At 44.5% G+C, this 20,977-nt stretch overlaps 1 protein-coding gene across 3 annotated transcripts in view; it reads right to left on the bottom strand.

The window, feature by feature from the left end:
• The window catches only part of LOC126284333 (neurotrophin 1), a 180,255-nt gene that overhangs the window by 39,530 nt on the left and 119,748 nt on the right, over positions 1-20,977 (bottom strand). For all 3 annotated transcript variants that reach the window (XM_049983180.1, XM_049983182.1, XM_049983183.1), the window contains one exon: positions 1,510-1,611. In XM_049983180.1, coding sequence (XP_049839137.1) covers positions 1,510-1,611 — 102 coding nt within the window. The remainder of the gene's footprint in view (positions 1-1,509; positions 1,612-20,977) is intronic.

Here is a 20,977-nt window from a genome sequence, read left to right as displayed (position 1 = left end):
ATTCTACACTCATGCTCATAAATTAACGATAACTGCAGAATGGGGTGCCACATAACGTGGCACTACACAAATAATAGCATAGGCACATAGTGAACACGCGACACAGATCTGTAAGTAAACGGTATTGGTGATAATTTTAGAAAACCGTCCCGAAACACATGTGCTACAAAACGCCACTGTTTCCTGCGTATTTACAACGACATCAATATGTGATATGATCACGGTGCACACGTACACAGGCCGCACAACGGGTTGGCATACTCTGGATAAGGTGGTCGAGCAGCTACTGGGGTATAGCCTCCCATTCTTGCACTAGTATTTGTCGGAGCTCCTGAAGTGTCGTAGAAGTTTGAAGACGTGCAGCGATACGTCGACCGAGAGCATCCCAGACGTGCTGGATGGGGTTTAGGTCTGGAGAACAGGAAGGCCACTCCATTCTCCTGATATCTTCTGTTTCAAGGTAACTCCTCCACGATGTAAGCTCGGTGGGGCGGAGCGTTATCTTCCATCAGGAGGAAGGCGGGACCCACTGCACCCCTGAAAAGGCAGCCATACTTGTGGAAAATGACGTCCCAATACACCTGACCTGTCACAGTGCTGTCAAAGACATGGAGGGGTGTACGTGCACCAATAATAATCCCACCCCACACCATCAAAGCACGAACACCATACAGGTCCCTTTCAGGAACATTAAGGAGTTTGGTATTTGGGTCCTGGTTCACGCCATATGAAAACCCGGCGAGAATCACTGTTCAGACCACACCTGGACTCGTCCGTGACCGTAACCTGGGACCACTGCTCCAATAACCATGTACTGAGTTCTTGGCAACAGGCTTTACGGGCTCTCCTGTGACCAGCAGTCAGTGGAATGCACCTTGCAGGTCTCCGGGCGAATAAACCATGTCTGCTCAGTCGTCTGTAGACTGAGTGTCTGGAGGAGATTGTTCCAGTGGCTGTGGTAAGGTCCAGAGCAAGGCTACCCGTAGTACTCCATGGCCGTCTTCGGGCACTGATGGAGAGATTTCGGTATTCTTGTGGTGTTGTACACTGTGCACGTCCCGTACTGTAGCGCCTGGACACGTCTGCTGGAATCGTTGCCATAATCTTGAGATCTCACTTTGTGGCGCACGGAGGGCCCGTGCTACGACCTGCTGTGTTTGACCAGCCTGCAGTCGCCCTAGTATTCGACCCCTCGTAACGAAATCAATATGTGTTCTTTGAGCCATTTTCAACACACAGGCACCATTAGCGCGTTTGAAAACGTCTGCACACTTACTCGCTGCACCGTACTCTGACATGCACCAGCACACCTCTGCTGCCAGCGCCACCGTGCGACGACCGCAGGTCAAATGCACCGTATGGCCATACCCCAAGGTGATTTAAACCCGCAAACCGCCCACCAGAGCGTTGTTTCACCATGTATCAGCAATATCCTTAATTTATGAGCGTGAGTGTAGCACGTGTAGTGAAGTACGAACACGGAGAACGAGCCCAGAGCGCGTGTCCTACCTGTCTGCAGCAGGCGCCGGCGAGGTGGAGCGCTGGCCGCTGTCCAGCAGCATGGCGTCCATCGAGCCCTGGCTGCGCCGGATGCTCGCCAGGATCGCAGAGCTGCAACACACAACACAGGATGTCTCACCACTGGGCTCCTTAACAGTATCCTTACCATTCAAGCGATACCCGTTGCAGACGCACGTACAATGAAACTTCTTTGGTTCTGCTATGATATACAGGGTGACACGCGGAAGACGGACGGTTTTCAACTGCTGAGAGCGCGGTGGTGGGAGAAGATCACGGTGGAGGTAGTCCTTCTCCACACAATAAACCATTTGATTTACTATGGAACAGTGGAACTTGCAATATAGTTCGTGCGTCTATGACCGTTTCCTTAGTAGTGGTGAGTCTGTTACAGCTGCACAATTCAGTCTCGTAGACACGGAGCTGTTCCGAGTCGTAAGACAGTCCTTAGATTTGTGGAACATTTCAGATAAAGTGTGAATATAATGGACGAGAAGCGTTCATGCCCGAGACGCAGTGGAACGGTGCCAGAAAATATTGCAAGGCTAAGGGAAGCGACAGAAGCACAGTACGTTCAGATAGAAGTCGTCCTAATGAGCTAGCAGTTAATCGTGAATCGGTTAGACCAATTTTGCACACACTGAAATTCGATCCGTACAGGTTTCGTGCTGTGCAACAGCTGAAGCCAATTGATTTTTCTGTACCAGGAGATTATGCTTGCAGAATGCAACTGATTTTCAGTGATAATGTGATTTTATTGATGATCGTTGAAGCTCTTTTTCATTTAAACGGGGTCGTCAATAACCGAGATCTGCATCACTGGGCTCTTGAGCATTCACACCTTATTGGTGATGATGAGGATGATGATGATGTTTTGTTTGTAGGGCGCTCAACTGCGCAGTTATCAGCAAGCGTACAAATTCCCAACCTTTTCTCGCCACTTTCATGAATGATGATGAGATGAGGAGGACAGGAGAAACACCCAGTCATCTCGAGGCAGGTGAAAGTCCCTAACACCGTCGGAAATCGAAACCGGGACCCCGTCCTCGGGAAGCGAACGCGCCCGCGAGACCACGATCACAGCTTATGGCCAAGCGTCCTGTAAATTCTGGAAAAGTCACAGTCCAAGGTACTCTTGGCTCTTTAGGCATTATTGGAGCATATTTTTTCGACGAAAATGGGGCTTCAGTCACTGTTAATCCCTTTAAAATATGGTACAAGCGATGTGGCGCTATACGAGAGACCAAGAACGCTTCAATTGAAGTTCTTCGACGCACGTTTCCTGGACAGACTATCTCACGTTTCGGCAATGTTCCTGCCGTATCTCGAGACTTATCACTGCGTGACTTCTTTCTGTGGTGGTACGTCAAGAGGCATCCATGTCTACAACCAGACCAGACGAAAACTGCAATCATTAAAGATATTGCTGCAATACCTGCAGCGACATTGGTCCGTGTGTTGGGAGACTTGGACAAGAGACTTGAATCGTGCATTCGAAATGATGAACATCACCTCGACGACATTATTCTTCACAAATACGTCGGCCCTACATTACAAAGCAAATAATGAGCTTTAATCTAATGCCCAAAAACATGAATACATTTTCAAATTAACCGAGAATTCTTTATTAAAAAAGCATGTGTCTCCAGTGTGTCACCCTATACGTTCATCTTCTCATTTTTCAGGGTCTCTTAATTTTAGTATGTAAAACTAATCATGTCTCAAAATTCTAGATCAGAATAAAACACAGAAGAATGAAAATGAAAAGTGAGTATGTGTTAGCAGACGATCAGCGCGACTTCAGGAAAGATAAATTCACGGGAGAGACGATTTTGACGTTAAACTTGACAGTGGAAGCAAGACGAATACTCGCCACACTTTCGTAACATACAACAAACGAGGAAAAAGTCCGAGCACGTAAAATTGTGCAAGATGTAGGTACATCCTATATCACATATACACTCCTGGAAATTGAAATAAGAACATCGTGAATTCATTGTCCCAGGAAGGGGAAACTTTATTGACACATTCCTGGGGTCAGATACATCACATGATCACACTGACAGAACCACAGGCACATAGACACAGGCAACAGAGCATCCACAATGTCGGCACTAGTACAGTGTATATCCACCTTTCGCAGCAATGCAGGCTGCTATTCTCCCATGGAGACGATCGTAGAGATGCTGGATGTAATCCTGTGGAACGGCTTGCCATGCCATTTCCACCTGGCGCCTCAGTTGGACCAGCGTTCGTGCTGGACGTGCAGACCACGTGAGACGACGCTTCATCCAGTCCCAAACATGCTCAATGGGGGACAGATCCGGAGATCTTGCTGGCCAGGGTAGTTGACTTACACCTTCTAGAGCACGTTGGGTGGCACGGGATACATGCGGACGTGCATTGTCCTGATGGAACAGCAACTTCCCTTGCCGGTCTAGGAATGGTAGAACGATGGGTTCGATGACGGTTTGGATGTACCGTGCACTACTCAGTGTCCCCTCGACGATCACCAAAGGTGTACGGCCAGTGAAGGAGATCGCTCCCCACACCATGATGCCGGGTGTTGGCCCTGTGTGCCTCGGTCGTATGCAGTCCTGATTGTGGTGCTCACCTGCACGGCGCCAAACACACATACGACCATCATTGGCACCAAGGCAGAAGCGACTCTCGTCGCTGAAGACGACACGTCTCCATTCGTCCCTCCATTCACGTCTGTCGCGACACCACTGGAGGCGGGCTGCACGATGTTGGGGCGTGAGCGGAAGACGGCCTAACGGTGTGCGGGACCGTAGCCCAGCTTCATGGAGACGGTTGCGAATGGTCCTCGCCGATACCCCAGGAGCAACAGTGTCCCTAATTTGCTGGGAAGTGGCGGTGCGGTCCCCTACGGCACTGCGTAGGATCCTACGGTCTTGGCGTGCATCCGTGCGTCGCTGCGGTCCGGTCCCAGGTCGACGGGCACGTGCACCTTCCACCGACCACTGGCGACAACATCGATGTACTGTGGAGACCTCACGCCCCAATTGTTGAGCAATTCGGCGGTACGTCCACCCGGCCTCCCGCATGCCCACTATACGCCCTCGCTCAAAGTCCGTCAACTGCACATACGGTTCACGTCCACGCTGTCGCGGCATGCTACCAGTGTTAAAGACTGCGATGGAGTTCCGTATGCCACGGCAAACTGGCTGACACTGACGGCGGCGGTGCACAAATGCCGCGCAGCTAGCGCCATTCGACGGCCAACACCGCGGTTCCTGGTGTGTCCGCTGTGCCGTGCGTGTGATCATTGCTTGTACAGCCCTGTCGCAGTGTCCGGAGCAAGTATGGTGGGTCTGACACACCGGTGTCAATGTGTTCTTTTTTCCATTTCCAGGAGTGTACAAGGATCATATATACAAGGATGTGCAAAACGTAAGGGCGAAACTAACTTTCGAAACTAGACCATACATGCAAAGAAATGCTACCGTTTGATAAAGAAGATAACCGAAAGAAACGGGAAATGAGTCCAACAGAAAGAACAATTTCGTTAAATGACGATGTTCCTCGGTGGATTACATGTTCCCACGTCTCGTCAAATGAGGGTAAGTAATGCACCTGGAAATGTTTCGGAACATAATCACATTGACGGTTAAGGTGTGATGGTGGGCATACTGATCTTCAAATCTCTGAATACTGTTCACGCAGCAGTCAACGTTATTGCGGCGCCCCTTCCCCATGCGTGTCTCTTCGTGGGTTCATTTGGCCCTGATTTTCCTTTTATGGATGACAATATGAGACCGCGTCGAAAAGAGCAAATGTAGGAGCTCTAGGAACGAGAGGATATTCAGCGAATGGACTGCCCTGTCCGTCCCACTGACTTAAATTCCACTGAGCTCGTGTGGTGTGAGTAGGGAAAATGTTTTTTAGCACATCCACATGCACCAACGACCACCGAACAGATGTCAATCGTGTTGGTGGACAAAGGGAACGCTCCACCACAAGAACTACTCACCAACATTGTGGTCACCTTGGGAATACGTTGCAGAGCATGCTTCGCGGTCCATTGTGCTTACACAGTCTATTAAGAACCTTTGCAACTTTTCGCAATGCCCAACGAACCACCATAAATTGGGGCGTCTTGGTTGTAATTATCGTCTACGAAAAAAGAGTCATTTGCATTCATCTCGTTATGTAGTTATCTCAGCTGCGTTTTTTTGTACTATATTGTAGCAGTTCTTTGCATGTATGGCTCAAGCTTCATTGAGCTATGCCGACTGCTGTGGCCTAGCGGTTCTAGGCGTTTCAGTCCGGAACCGATCTGCTGCTACGGTCGCAGGTTCGATTCCTGCCTAGGGCATGGATGTGTGAGATGTCCTTACGTTTAAGTAGTTCTAAGTCTAGGGGACTGATGACCTCAGATGTTAAGTCCCGTAGTGTTTAGAGCTATCGGCCTATGGTACTTGGCAATGGTATATCACGCCAAATTTAGTTACGTGCTTACGTTTTCACACCAGTGTACAGAATGTACAAGAAATAAATATTAACAGTATGGAAGAAGATTCAAAAAGTAGCTGTCATATCGATAAGGGCGTAAAACAGGGATACAGTGTATCTCATCTACTGTTCAGCGTGTATATGGAAGAACAAATAGAAGAAATGAATAAAGATTGAACAATATGACTGGAATTTAGCGTGAAACTATATGAAGGACAAGATTCACGTATTACACTGCTCTTCTCTGTGGAAATGAGGAAGAACTGCAAGTCTTGTTGAAAATAATGGCCCGTTCGGTCTATTAACGCAGAATATACATTAAAAGTAAACCACATGTAACTGACGCCTATGAGAAGTAGAAGAAATAAGAACAGCGGCAAACTTGGCGCCGTAGTAGACGAAGCGAACACATTCTTCTACCTTCGACCAAAAAAAAATTAATTAATTAATTATTAAATGATCGTATGGCATTTTTGTTGGCCAAGTTGCCCCAGTCGGGTTTGGCCGCCAAGTGCCAGTCTTATTTCACTCGGCGCCAGATTGGACGACTTGCGGCAGGTGACGAGGACGAAATGATGACGTGGACAACATAACAGGCAGTCCCAGAGCGGAGAAAATCTCCAACCCGGCCAGGAGTCGAAGCCGGGCCCCGTGCAGGGGAGGCAAGCACGTTACCACCCAGCTAAGCAGGCGGACACCTTAGACCAAAACAACACGAAGAAAGGAAAACATACTTATAAGTAGCCCAGTGGTTAATGCTGAGCTGCACCAATACACCAGTTTGTGTGTGCTACCCGAATAAGTGCGGAACAGGAAGCTATAACTTACAGAATGAAAGAGAACGGACCCTAACTCGGAGTTCTGTTGATAAAAACATAATATTTATGAAGGTATAAAATTATTACGCCAATTGAATGAATGCAAAACCGAAAAGTGAATGGCTCATGTATTTATAGAAGTAATTGTCTTAGTGACTGAGTTACGTATTCTAAAAGTTCTTGTGACCGTTCGATCTCAAATCGCTGCAGGCTGTAGCGCCACAATGTCTTGCTTTTATGATTAATAACTCATCGAGGCGGTAAAATTACGCATTTGAGCTAATATAGTGTGCCTCGATCGAAGTACTTCCTGCGCACAATCTCTAGATACAAATGGAAGCGAGTAAAGTAACACATTTACTTTATCTCACATCATAAGGTGCTTGCGAAACCCTTATAGCGGTCCGACATTCGAACTCAGGACCTTTGCCTTTCGCGGGCAAGTGCTCTACCAACTGAGTTACCCAAGCCAATACCTCGCCTCCTACCTTCCAAACTTTACACAAGCTCTCCTGCGAACCTTGCAGAACTAGCACTCCTGAAAGAAAGGATTTTGCGGAGACATGGCTTAGCCACAGGCTGGGGGATGTTTCCAGAATGAGATTTTCACTCTGCAACGAAGTGTGCGCTGATATGAAACTTACTGGCAGATTAAAACTGTGTGCCGGAGCGAGACTCGAACTAGAGCACTTGCCCGCGAAAGGCAAAGGTCCCGAGTTCTAGTCTCGGTCCGGCACACAGTTTTAATCTGCCAGGAAGTTTCAATTCAATAAATGTTGCAGCGTTCGAAGACGGGATTGAGAACCTGTTAATATTGGTAGTGGGGTGTTAGCGAAGATGGTTAGAAGCAATGGTTACCTCGAAGCAGTGATAACAAGCCGAAATAAGCGTGAACGTCACTACGTGTACTCTGTAACGTATACTGTGTCCTCTACTAGAGACAATAAACCTTTCAGTTCTATGAAGTCAGTGTCTCCTTTCGAATCCTTTTCACATCTATTAGAAATAAATGTGTGAAGATTTTTAATAGCAAGTGTGACGATTTTTATAGGCCATGTACAGGCAGGCACATAGTTCCATTTTTAGCTTTCAGGTGCTTGTACTTTGGAAATAAGATGCTCACTCTACACTGTGCAGCACAAACATTTGTCTGATCGCTGTCGTTTTATTAACATGGCCGATTCTAGAGAGAAACTTGGGTAATATCCAAGAATGATTGCCTATCGACGTCGCCGGGACCAAACGATACGTATCGAACGAGAGATTAATCGATCGCCGCGCGGGATTAGCCGAGCGGTCTCAGACGCTGCATTCATGGACTGTGCGGCTGGTCCTCCGCGGAGGTTCGAGCCCCCCTTGGGCATGGGTGTGTATGTTTGTCCTTAGGATAATTTCGGTTAAATCATGTGTAAGCTTACAGACTGATGACCTTAGCAGTTAAATCCCATAAATTTCACACACATTTGAACATTTGAGATAAATCGATCATGAGACCCCAATGGCGGGCATTGTGATCAATAACCGTTATCGTCATTTTTATCTGTTTTCCGTCGTTCCCTTACTTGCTCTAAATTACATACCTCCGCGAAATATTTGCAAGTTGCTAGGGAAACCCAGACGATTTATGTCGTTAGTGAGTGGTATGTATGGTGTTCTTGACATTTCTACGGCGGATTCTCTCACGCGGAAGAATCTAATTCCATGTTTATCCAGCGTAGAAAATTGTTAGACTTTTGTCGCAAATATGGAGTACTACCGGAAGAGGAAAGAAGGGACTGTGTAGACTGTGGTGGTGCGAAATGTGTAAAACGTCGCAAGAGCAGTTTCGATGCTGAGATACCTTTACAACGTCATTGCGGACAGTGCGTAAAACTAACGAGTATCAGGAAGAATACATAGTTCGACTCTTCCAAATTATCTAGCCAGACCACCGTAATGGATTTTCACTTGTTGACAACACCGACGACGAGTAACGTAAGTCGTCTCCTTTGCAATTACAAGTATTTTTGTAACGGTCTTCTTTTGTCGTTGCTGTAGTGACCAACGTAGACATACTCATAACGCCCGACAGAGTCGAATGATCGATTTCCGATCGCACGTTCGATATGTATCGTTTAGACCCAGCGACTTCAATAGGCAATCATTCGTGAAAATGACTGAAACTTGGCCGCGATGGATGCGAATAACGGAGTAGGCATCTTACATCTTCGTGTTTAGAAGGAGTCATGGAGGGCAAAATGGTAGGATATCTGAACTGGCGCCATAGAAACGTTCCTTATAATTCTCACGTGGAGACGAAAAGACTAGCTCGAATTGGAGGACAGCATCAAACCAGTCGAAAGCGTGTTCATCTTGGACGCGGGTCCATTGTCCCGTATCTAAACACAGGCGAGCTCCCGGTGGTCGCTTTGCTTTGTCGGGTTGCCTCGGATACCAGCACGCAAGCGCCGCTCCGGCCGGGACTTACTGGAGCGTGTCCCGGCTTTCTCCGCTCTGCGGTCCGGGCCACCGAGGAATTTCGTTCTTGCGTCTTTCGGCTGCGGCGTTTTCGTTGCCCGGCAATCTTTCTGCGTGGCATCGCTTCCGTGCCGCGAGAGGCCTGCAATAGACTGAATTTAACGGTAAGTGACTACTGATGGGAACTGCTGGGGAAGTCGCGCTTTCTGTGATGACTTTCCTGTCCGACCTCCCGAAGGCGTTCTGCCCTCCAGCGACTTCTTATTGGTCGCATATCCCGGCTCCAGTGATCATTTTTCGACGGCACGTTCAACCCCATACAGTCTTCGTTCCTTTGGTTTATATATGCCAGCGAAAAGTTCTCTACGGCTCTCTTCAGTAACATAAACTTGTTCACTGATCTCTTAACAAAAGTTCTACTGTCACGTCCGCTCTTCTGCTCAGTGTTTTCCCTTTCCTCGCTGATTCTGCGATGTGAAGTACTCGTATGTGAGAAACACTGACGAGAGGAAGAGACAGAATGATAAAACACGTGTTAAGACATAAGGGTATACCTTCCACTGTGTTACATGGTGTCGTAGTAGGGCTAAAAAAGTAGTGGAAGACTTGAGATTAGAACATATTTGAGACGTTGTTGAGGACGTTGGGGCTAAGTGCTTGCCATGAAGAGGTCGGCACAGGATTGGAGAACTGGAAGTTCTAATTCACAACAAGGACCCTAGAGTAGACATCATTCGCCCAGAATTATTAAGATCCTTGAGAAAGTTAGTCATTACAATTTTTTCCACCTGGTGTGCAAGGTATTAGAGACGTACCCTCAGTTTTCAGAAAGAATGTATTGTTTCTAGTTTCAAAGATGACAGGCGCTAATAGGTGTGAGTACTACTGAACCACAGTTTAATAAGTCATGCTTGCAGTATGTTGAGAGAAACTGTGTACAGAAGAATGGAAAAGCTGATATAAGCAGATCTCGGTTAAGATTTGAGTGCTGGAGAAATTTAGGAACACCCAATGCAATTCTGATCGTACGACTTTTCTTAAAAGACAGGTTGAAGAGAGGGAGACATACATTTATAGGATTTGAAGATTTCGAGAAAGCTTTTGATAAAGTGAACGGACTACGCTCCTTGAAATTCTGAAGCTAGCTTATGTGAAATACAAACAATGAAAAGTTTTTCACGACCTGTACAGAAACTAGACTACACTTATAACAGTGGAGGAAAATAATAGGATAGCCACAGTCGAAAAAGGAGTAAGTTAAGAAAGTAGTGAAGGAAACCAAGGAGAAATTTCAAAATGCATTTAAAGTTCTTCGAGAATAAATGAAAACTTGAGGTTTGCCGATGACACTGTAATTTTGTCACAGATGGCGAAAGAGTTGGAAGAACAGTTGAACAGAACAAATTGCGTCTTTTGAGTACATTAACTTTCATTGTGTCTTACCTGCAGCAGACCATTTTTCCCAATATAACCGTGAGGTATATATTTGTGAGTGTTCAATGTTTTCATCATAAACAAGTGCTGCCAACTGTTGGGCATCACTATGAAAATATTAGCAAGTCAATGTAGCAATACAGAGCAGCTTATTACCACCATAATACACAGAAATTGTTGTGTCGCTATATTCCACTGTATAATTGAATATTGTTATTGTGATTTTGTATGGTAATTATTTAAGAATCATTTTAAAAGTTATTACAATACAGAATATTTTGTAATTAGTTATTCTAGTGCACAAAATGAATCCAAAATATGTTTTCAAAGTGGGTACATAGTTTCGTATAAATTTTGCATCTAAAATAGTTAAATATCACTTAGAGCGTGACCATGTAAAGAAAAATTCACGTGTGAAAGGGTTACTATGAACATCAACAACAGTAAAATAGGGATTGTGGAGTGTAATCGAATTTAATCAGGCGATGCTCAGTGAATTCCATTAGGAATTGAGAATTTAGAATTAGCAGATATGTTTTGCTATTTGGGCAAGAAACTAAGTGATAATGGCCGAAATAGAGATGACATAATAAAGAGAAATTAAGCGTTAGTAAATTTTCTCTTGTGCTATTTGTCTGTGATGTAGCCTTATATTAAAGTGAATTATGGGCGGTAAGCAATTCAGACAAGAAGGGAACAGAAGCTTTTGAAGTGTCATGTTAGAGAATAAAGTTGAAAATTTGATCTATAGGTGGAATAAGGAATGAGTAGATACTAACATGAATTTTGGAAAAAAAATATTTATGACATAACTTTAGTACATTCTGTGGCATCAGATAATTGGCAGTTTGCTAATAGAACAGAATGTTGGGGGTTACAACTATAGAAAGAGACTAAGACTAGAACATGGGCAGCAGGTTTAAGTGGAAGTATGTTGCGGTAGGAAAGGGCTGAAAAAGCTTGCACAGGGTAGATTAGCGTGGAGAGCAGCATCAAGCCAGTCTTCGGACTGACGATCAGAACAATAACACAGTGACTTTGTCTTTCATTATCTTCTCCGCTTGTAACGACGCCCACGTTCACAGGGGGTGCAAAACTTTCTTCAGCAGTTTATGTTACCAACGAAAGACTGATGATGCAACCAAAGAAGGGCCTTCTCACCCGGTAAATATGCACTCTGCTGTTACTTTGCTTCACAAGGGATTTGCACGTAGGAAAGTAATTCGGCCACTACATTGCTTTACACAGATACAGATCTTCCTATTTTTACAGAGAGTATGAAGATATTAACTGCTCGATCTGCAGTGGCTGAGGAACAACAGCGGAACGGTTTGTGGAAGAAAGATACGACCGCAAGCTACGAAGAAAAAGGCCGCCCATCTCTCCCAAGAGTCGGGCTTCCTGACTTTTTCCTTTGTGTCGTAGTTTCCATATTTGCTCCTTCTTGTTAACATCTCTTTTTCCTATAAGTTACAACGTCCTTTATTCTCATTTTTTACGATGTACACCTCTTTCTGCAGTACCGTGAACGCATTTCACTCACGACCTTGGTCCTAAAATGAGAAGATTCAGAAAGCGAAATAGAAAGCTTCTTAGCTTACAAGAAACAATAACAATGTTACATATTTAAGATTCCGAAAAAGACAATTTGCTTCTAGTGTTTATCACACGAACTATATATTTCGCTATTACACTACGTTTTGTGATGTCACACCCTGGTTGATATTCTGGGTCCATATTCGTTGACGCATATTTAATTAAACTGGCTTCATGCGAGTTGCCAATTAATCTCAGATAAGCTTTACATTCTCGTTGTTTTGTTATATCGTCAACCAAATTCCTGCAGGAATGTGTAAAAACTCCATCAGTGTGCGCTACAGAAATAAAAATCAGAACTCTATGTGTAAGAAAGTCTATTCAATTCAATATAAAATTAAAAGGGTACTTTTGAGCCCATCTATTTTGCAACAAAAGGTCTAAATCTTTCCTTAACTGCAGTACAATGCTGGTACAACAGGTCTCGGAAACTTTAACTTTTATTTTATTAGCTTTATGTTTTGGATGTGCGGCTTATACAGGGCGATTTTTTCCACCGTATACAAACTCTGGGGATTGATCGATGAGAGGATACGCAACAAAAATGGTCTAATGAACTTCTATCCGGAAACGCATGGTTTCCGTGTTACAGACCATTCATTCAATCAGAATTTGCTACGGGGACTGCGGTCTAATACACGCTATACCATACAGCCACAGTTACGGTATGCATGGTTTCCTCCTAGAGGGTGGTATAGTTCCTCATATGTCATGCCCTAGAGCCCTCTCCTGCCTTAGCAATTGGTAGTCTAATGCTGCGTCCGATTCGGTTCTCTTGCTGACTCACCTTGTAGTGGATGTGATACAGAGTTGCACACATTGGTTCCGTATTCGAATCGAGTGCTTGTCGATATGGTGTTTACTTATGGAAAGGTAAATGGCAGCGGACGGCGAGCAGCAAGGTTGTATTAGGAGACTTATCTCCGCTGACAACTACCACAACGCCGGCCGGGGTGCCCGAGCGGTTCTAGGCGCTACAGTCTGGAGCCGCACGACCGCCACGGTCGCAGGTTCGAATCCTGCCTCGGGCATGGATGTGTGTCATATCCTTAGGTTAGTTAGGTTTAAGTAGTTCTAAGTTCTGGGGGACTGATGACCTCAGCAGTTAAAGTCCCATAGTGCTCAGAGCCATTTAAACCATTTGAACTACCACAACATTCAATGTTTACAACAGTGCTTCTCCGTTTGTCTGAGACAGGGTCGTATCAGTAAGCAGTAAATCATGAAGGACGTAACCGAAAAGTTCGGACTCCAGACTTGGAGGAAAATGTAATTAACATTGTGTAACGCGACCGCTATGTCAGTACCGGGCAGTTGGCCCGCCAGTACAGGGTAAGCCAGACGGCCGTGTGGAACGTCCTCCATGACAATTATTACTACGCTTATCACATACAGGGTGTGCAGGGCTTACTAGAGTCAGAATTGCCTCACCGAGGGCAGTTTTGTCACTGGTTTCTTCACCAGGCAACCACGATTCCGGGATTGCTGTCATCCATCCTATTCGCAGATGGGCCACCTTTAAGCGGAGTGGTATCTTCAACTCTCATAACAGTCATCTGTGGCATAGCATTGTTTGGCGACAGCGAATCACCAGCATCGGTGCAGGCGGAATATGTGGGCTGGGGTAATTGTTGAACGTATTTTCTACGTCTTCCTTCCACCTCGCCTAACAGGCCGGAACTATCGGCGTTTCTTGCGCGTGACTTGCATGAAACGACATCAGTGAGGGACAGTGTTCTCGATTTCTCACTTGAATGCTTGACTTCTTGTGTTAAACCTTTAATAGCGGTAGGAAATAATCAAAATCAATTCTTTCATTGATCGTGGTAGTAGTTGCCTAGTTAACCAGAAACTGGTATTGGGTGACATTTTAGCCGCCCTCCCGCTGAATTCCTGATGCGCTGCTCTGTCCGTGGCGTATTGCGTTGCCTCCACAGGTTGTACAATGTGAGCCCAAGAGTCTCTGCATCACCCACTGCGGTTTAATACACAAGAGCTGCCAAATGCACCCATTAATAAAAATCTAATTCGCTTAGGTCCTGATAAGTTATAAACGAGGGAATTAGTTCACCTCTTTCTATGGAATCTGTTGTGTAGAAGTCGACAGGCATAAGAAACAATTAAATGAGGAGCTGGCCCATAGTGCATAAATTGGATGTTTCGCAACTCTCAAAATGGCCCATCCTCTAACGCGACACCTAAAGTATCCTCTAAATAAGTACTCTAAGTTTGTCCATTGATAGTACATGAAAAAACATGAAGGCCTAAGAGATAATGCCATGCGTAACCAAGATGTTCGTTTGAACATTTCACATAAGAAAGACTCTCAGGTGGTACGCTTATTCACTGAAGAACCAAAGAAACTGGTACACCAGCCAAATATCGTGTAGCGAGCACGCAGAAGTGCCGCAACACGACGTGGCTTGGAGTCGACTAATGTCTGAAGTATTGCTGGAGGGAACTGACATCATGAATCCTGCAGGGCTGTCCATAAGTCCGTAAGAGTACCAGGGGCTGAGACCTCTTCTGAAAACACATTGCAAGATATCCCAGACATGCTCAATAATGTTCATGTTCTGAGGAGTTTGGCGGCCAGCGGAAGTGTTTGAACACAGAAGAGCGTTCCTGAAGCCACTTTCTAGCAACTCTGGACGTAAGGGGTGTCACATTGTCCTGCTGGAATTGCCAAAGTCCGTCGGAATGCACAATAGACATGAATAGATGCAAGTTGCTTGCGTACGTGTCACGTATCAGAATCGTATCTAGACGTACCAAGGGTTCCGTATCATTCCAACTGCACACGCCCCACACCATTACAGAGCCTCCAGCAGCTTTAACAGTCCCTTGCTGACATTCAGGTCTATGGATTCATAGGGTTGTCTGCTCACCCGTACACGTTCATCGGTTCAATACAATCTGAAACGAGACTCGTCCAACCAGGCAACGTGTTTCAAGTCATCAACGGTCCAATGTCGGTGTTGACGGGCCCAGACGAGGCGTAAAGCGTTACGTTGTTCAGTCAGCAAGGGTACACGAGTGGACCTTCGGCTTCGAAAGCTCATGCCGATGATGGTTCGCCGAATGATTCGCACTCTGACACTTGAAATCTGCAGTAATTTAAGGGTTGCACTTCTGTCACGCTGAATGATTGTCTTCAGTTGTCGTTGGCTCTGATCTTGCAGGGCCTTTTTCCAGCTACAACGTTGTCGAAGATTTGATGCTTTACCGGATTCCTGATATTAACGGTACTCTCGTGAAATGGTCGTAAGGGAAAATCCCCACTTATTTGCTACCTCGGAGATGCTGTGACCCATCGCCCAAGCGTCTACTATAACACCACGTTAGACCTTACTTAAATCTTCATAACCTACCACTGCAGCAGCAGTAACCGATCTAACAACTGCGGCTGACACTTTCTATTTTATATAGGCGTTGCCAAGCGCAGCACCGTATTCTGCCTGTTTACATATCTCTGTATTTGAATGCGCATGCCTATACCAGTTTCTTTGGTGCTTCAGTATATGTCCTATACATGTCTGTTTCCCAGCAGAAAAAAACTGATGTAGCGTGAAAATAAAGCACTTCCTTGTCTGTATAGCATATTTTCTTTTTCTACGTGCAGAGATTATGACCTCAATAACTGAGAGACTCATATGTTACAAGCTATATTGTCCAAAAAAATTTCGTCCTTAAGAGTAGTCCATATTGAGGCAGGACAAGTGTTGCCACCACACGAGTAAAGGTCTGCTAATTGGATTCATTGTGATACAGATCCTAAGCAGTCATTCTAATTTATTTTTTGTGACCATAATGCCATCGAAACGAAGAATTGGAGAGGAGAGGTTGAAACACTTAAACTCTTTTCCCAAAATTGTTTCACTGAACTGTGATTCCTCCTTTAAATCGTCCTACGAACGTCAGAATAACAGGCATCTTCTAGCATCCCAAATCTTCTTCCTCTCCCTCTTTTTCCTTCTGCTCTTCTCTCCTTGATTCTCTGCAGTAGACAATTGCTTTGTAATGTATGTCCATCAGCTTTCCTCTTCTGTAATATCCTTACAGAGCTCCTCTCCTACCGTGTTTAACATCTCCTCATTTCTCGTTCTGCCGATCCATTTCACTTTCTCCGTTCTCCTCCACAGCCACGTTTCATATCTTTCTGTCTGACTGTCCACATTTCAAGACAAGAAGGCACCACACTACATTTGATGAACTTCTTCTTAAGCATAATGGTGGTGCTTCTGCCTGTCAGTTAATGTTTCACTCTAACGAAAGCTGTCTTTCCCATGGACATTCTACGACTGGCTTCCTGTGTACAAGTTCAGCTGGAAGTTATCAAGCCTCCCAAATACTGAAATGACTGAACCTGTTCTAATACCATTCCATCTAGTGATATATTAACCGTGTCGTCTTCTTTTCCCATTGTCATCACTTAAATCTTGTCAATGTTAAGTTTTATACCAAGGTCTTTAGCCACTGTAAGAGTATTCTCCATCATTACCTGGAGCTCTTCCACCATTTCTGCAGCACAGTCTATAACACCACAACTCTGTGGATGATCATACATTCTCTAAGTGTTTTTCGAAGTTTGTTTTATTAGTTGTGCTGAATATTATTCTTGTAAACATGTTGTCAAGTTATAAATGCTATTTATTATTTAACAAAGAGAATACGCATTGAATGTTAACATTTTGTAAGTAGACACACTGTCCTAGTCAGGGAAAAGATATTGTCAAAGAGTAAAATAAATTATAAACGCAATATTGCTGGGCGTGCGAGCGCACCAAAAAAAGTAGCAGTTCGTGGTCGTGAGGAGACGATTGGTGTCGTTGGTTTTGGGTATTACCTGGTGCGGAGATTTTTCTAAATCTTAACTAATCTTCCCCTATATACTCCTCTATTTTCCTTCGTATTCTTCTCAGCACTGTTCTGGTCACAGCCTTTGCAACTTGTTATATAAAACGTATTGTCCTATAATCTTTACATTGATTGGTGTAGCATTTCTTTCGTAAGGGTGCAATTATGGTCTTACGGATATCCTCAGGTCAGATACCTGTGTCACATTCTATTGATCAGATTTGTAATTCAAGTTATAGCATCATTCACTAAGGCCTTCAGCGCCTCGGATGGTATTTGATCTCTGTCCGCCACTTTCCTTTCCTTCAGATACTGGTTTGCTTCCTCCAACTTCCATTTTTCTTTTGTTCGATCCCAGCGATTTTCATCACATTCTTGTTCATCCTCTACGACTGAACCTCCATGCTCTGCCGTAGAGTCATATAAATCTTCTAAGTATGCCTTTGTGCGTTTTAAGCTCGCGTATTATGACATTTCCGGAGACCGAAAATCTCCTCCGTTGGTATCAACATGTTCTGAAAACAACGGCTTTCTGAAACCCTGCACGCTCTGTTCGTCCAGGACACCTAGCAAGCAGGAGATGCCTGCGCCAACATTGATACCGTGCTTATTGACTTCAGGAATACAGTATGTCCGATACATTTCCGCACTGCTGCTATTAAACAAAATAAGAGCGCACGGAATATCGTATCAGCTGTGTTATTAGAATGAATAGTTTCTAGCAAACAGAGCATAGTAAGTCATTCTCAGTAGAGAGTAATCTTTAGACGTGAAAGTAACGTCGGGCGTACGAAGTGCTATAGCACCATTATTTTTCCAAATATATGTAAATGACTGTGTATAAAACTTTAGAAATTCAGTAAACTTTTCCCGTGAATTATACAGTCGCGTATAGAGACGTTTTAACGCTTCAAAATTGTACAGAAATAGGAGGACATGTATAGGGTCGTTTTATAAAGAATTCTCTTCGGATCCGGTCTTGCTACAAAGTAATAGGTCACTTTAGGATTTATGCAGCCTCCTCGACAGAAAGGAACTAATGGCAACAAGGAACTACACAATAAGCCACTTTATAACTCCTTGACTCAAATGTTGCCATTAGATGTTTTGCCAAAGACGGCCGGAGTGGCCGTGCGGTTCTAGGCGCTACAGTCTGGAACCGAGCGACCGCTACGGTCGCACGTTCGAATCCTGCCTCGGGCATAGATGTGTGTGATGTCATTAGGTTAGTTAGGTTTAATTAGTTCTAGGTTCTAGGCGACTGATGACATCAGAAGTTAAGTCGCGTAGTGCTCAGAGCCATTTGAACCATTTTTTTGAGGCTGCCAAAATTCTGAACTGACAGTTTACGTTGTAACAAGGACGTTTCTGAAGAAGGGTTCTTTAACTATCTGAATCCGACCAAATAAAAAATAAATACGATTTCTAAATATAACTTTGCTATTCAATGAGCGCAGTTCTTCTTACGACATAAAAAAATACAATACATCTTTATTACGACGTTTCGAGACAATCAGCGTGAATCTCAAATGCTCTTCTAAGCAACAGCCGTAACATACACCTTTTCATATAAGTTGTTATTACCGCGAAGTCAGAGTCTGCATGATTGCGGTAGAGATTCCGAAGGGTTCCAGGTTTGTAACCACGAATGTCCCAATACCTCAATTACTTTGGAAAAAAATAATGCCTTTTCTGGATTTGTGACGTCGAACAATTTATTATGGTTGCTGTAAATTACAAATACTGCATTGTCGAACCAATGATGACGAGTACCTCATACGCGAGGAGGATTTATTTCATATTCAACTACAAGTGATAACAGGCTCGCAAACCGCCATTGAATTGGAGAAAATTGTGCAGTTATAGTTGTTTCTAAAACTTGTTACCATTCTCAGGAAAAACATTACCGCACCAGCTGTAAAAGATTAAGACGCATGACTTGACTTTGAAGAAACAGATTTCAGATCCTCTGCTGGCCAAAGTCGTGCCTTCTTTTGGCTTTTCTAGTCCAGAACATGTATCCGCAGTTGCGAATATCAAATACCTTCGGCTGTATATTAGAACAACAACAGTGAAAATTTGTTTCTGTTGATCCATCATGAACAGTGGACATCCCCTGGTTAAACAATTGTCAGCATCAATGAAATTCTCCAACAGCCGTGTAACTAAGACGTTATTTTATTTACTTTGACGGCAAGAGTTTCGGCATTCCACTATGCCATCTTCAGGCCCACATGGATCTCTCAGAGTAAACGATAATACCATACAGTGCCATGTGTCCCTTGACTTCGTGAATTCAAATCGTTTCACAAGTGCTTCATTCAGAGATGGAGACTTGTTGCAGAGAGGTGGCAATGAGGGGGACGGGGGTGGGAGGGGGGGGGAATGGGTCGAAGAAGGCAGACCCAAAAAGTTAGCATAGTATTGAGATATCTCGGATTGTGCATGAGAAAGGTAAAGCGAGTTTTGTCCGCAAATCAAGAACACTTTCCCTCATGGAACAAGTAAGAGATCGATAGCCCTTTCATAGAGTTGTGTTAGTCTTCGCACGTGGGAAAAAATCACATCTGGAAATTCAGTGCAATAGCATGGGGAGCCGTACGTAGAAGAAAGGCAAGGGTTTTCTGAATCAACTGCCACACCCCAGCAGAATATCCATACATCAGTCGACGTTCATCCGTGTCAAGCGTGTGACAATGGCGTCAAAGCGGCGAATCTTTCATGTTAATGGCATGTAGACAACGTTGTGTCATGTACTTCCCATTAACAACGAGATACCAGGTCGCACAAGCGTTCATGTGGAGGAGGACACGGTGCACAGGAAGTCAGACCACTACTGCTTCGGCTGTACGCATACAAATCGTTGTCAGACACAAACTCCCGTACGTCGTCGTCCTTGTGTCACAACCTGCACTCGTACATTATGTATGTTTCACCAACTGCGACATGGTCGCGTATACAAACAGTAATCCAAGACTGTCAAATGTTTTTTATTCCAGTCTTTGATCACAGTATGAATTCCTTAGACGATGACCGGTTTCAGTCAGTAATGACCATCCTCAGATCTTTTTTACACCATGTCCTAATGTGATGAGGCCATAATAGCATCGTCAACACATATAATCACCATATCATTGTCATATAGATCTAAACTAAGATGTAGATTAGGTCGCATCGTCCACATTTGCAATAATGCCTGTGTTTACGATGCTGCCACTTCTACAACTTAGTTTAGATCTATATGACGATGCTATGCTGGTTATATGTTTTGACGATGCCTTGCACGCGGGATTAGCCGAGCGGTCTTCGGCGCTGCAGTCATGGACTGTGCGGCTGGTCCCGGCGGAGGTTCGAGTCCTCCCTCGGGCATAAGTGTGTGTCTTTTTCCTTAGGATAATTTAGGTTAAGTAGTGTGTAAGCTTAGGGACTGATAACCTTAGCAGTTAAGTCCCCTAAGATTTCACACACATTTCAACATTTTTGACGATGCCATTATGGCCTTATCAGTTTAGGACATGGTGTAAAAAAGATCTGAGAATGGTCATTACGAACTGAAACCGGTCATCGTCTAAAGAATTCATATTGTGATCAAAGACTGGAATAAAAAAACATTTGACATTATGTATGTTCTCGTCCAGGAAGAACACATTTTATCAGAGTCGAGGGTCTGGTATTGGAGAATACATTCGACATAGAAGCGCCTGTGTTATTAAGAAGTGTGATGCCATTTTCCTTCGGAAATGCCTGAAATACAGCCGAAGGTGGTTCATATTCACAGCTGCGAGTACATTTCCAGTATTTCTTGACGGCTGTAGTTGCTT

Source organism: Schistocerca gregaria, chromosome 8, assembly GCF_023897955.1.
Source record: "Schistocerca gregaria isolate iqSchGreg1 chromosome 8, iqSchGreg1.2, whole genome shotgun sequence".
Classification (NCBI taxonomy): Eukaryota; Metazoa; Arthropoda; class Insecta; order Orthoptera; family Acrididae; genus Schistocerca; species Schistocerca gregaria.
The sequence above is the reverse complement of the archived record's forward strand: the minus strand, read 5'-3'. Positions and strand labels throughout refer to the sequence as shown.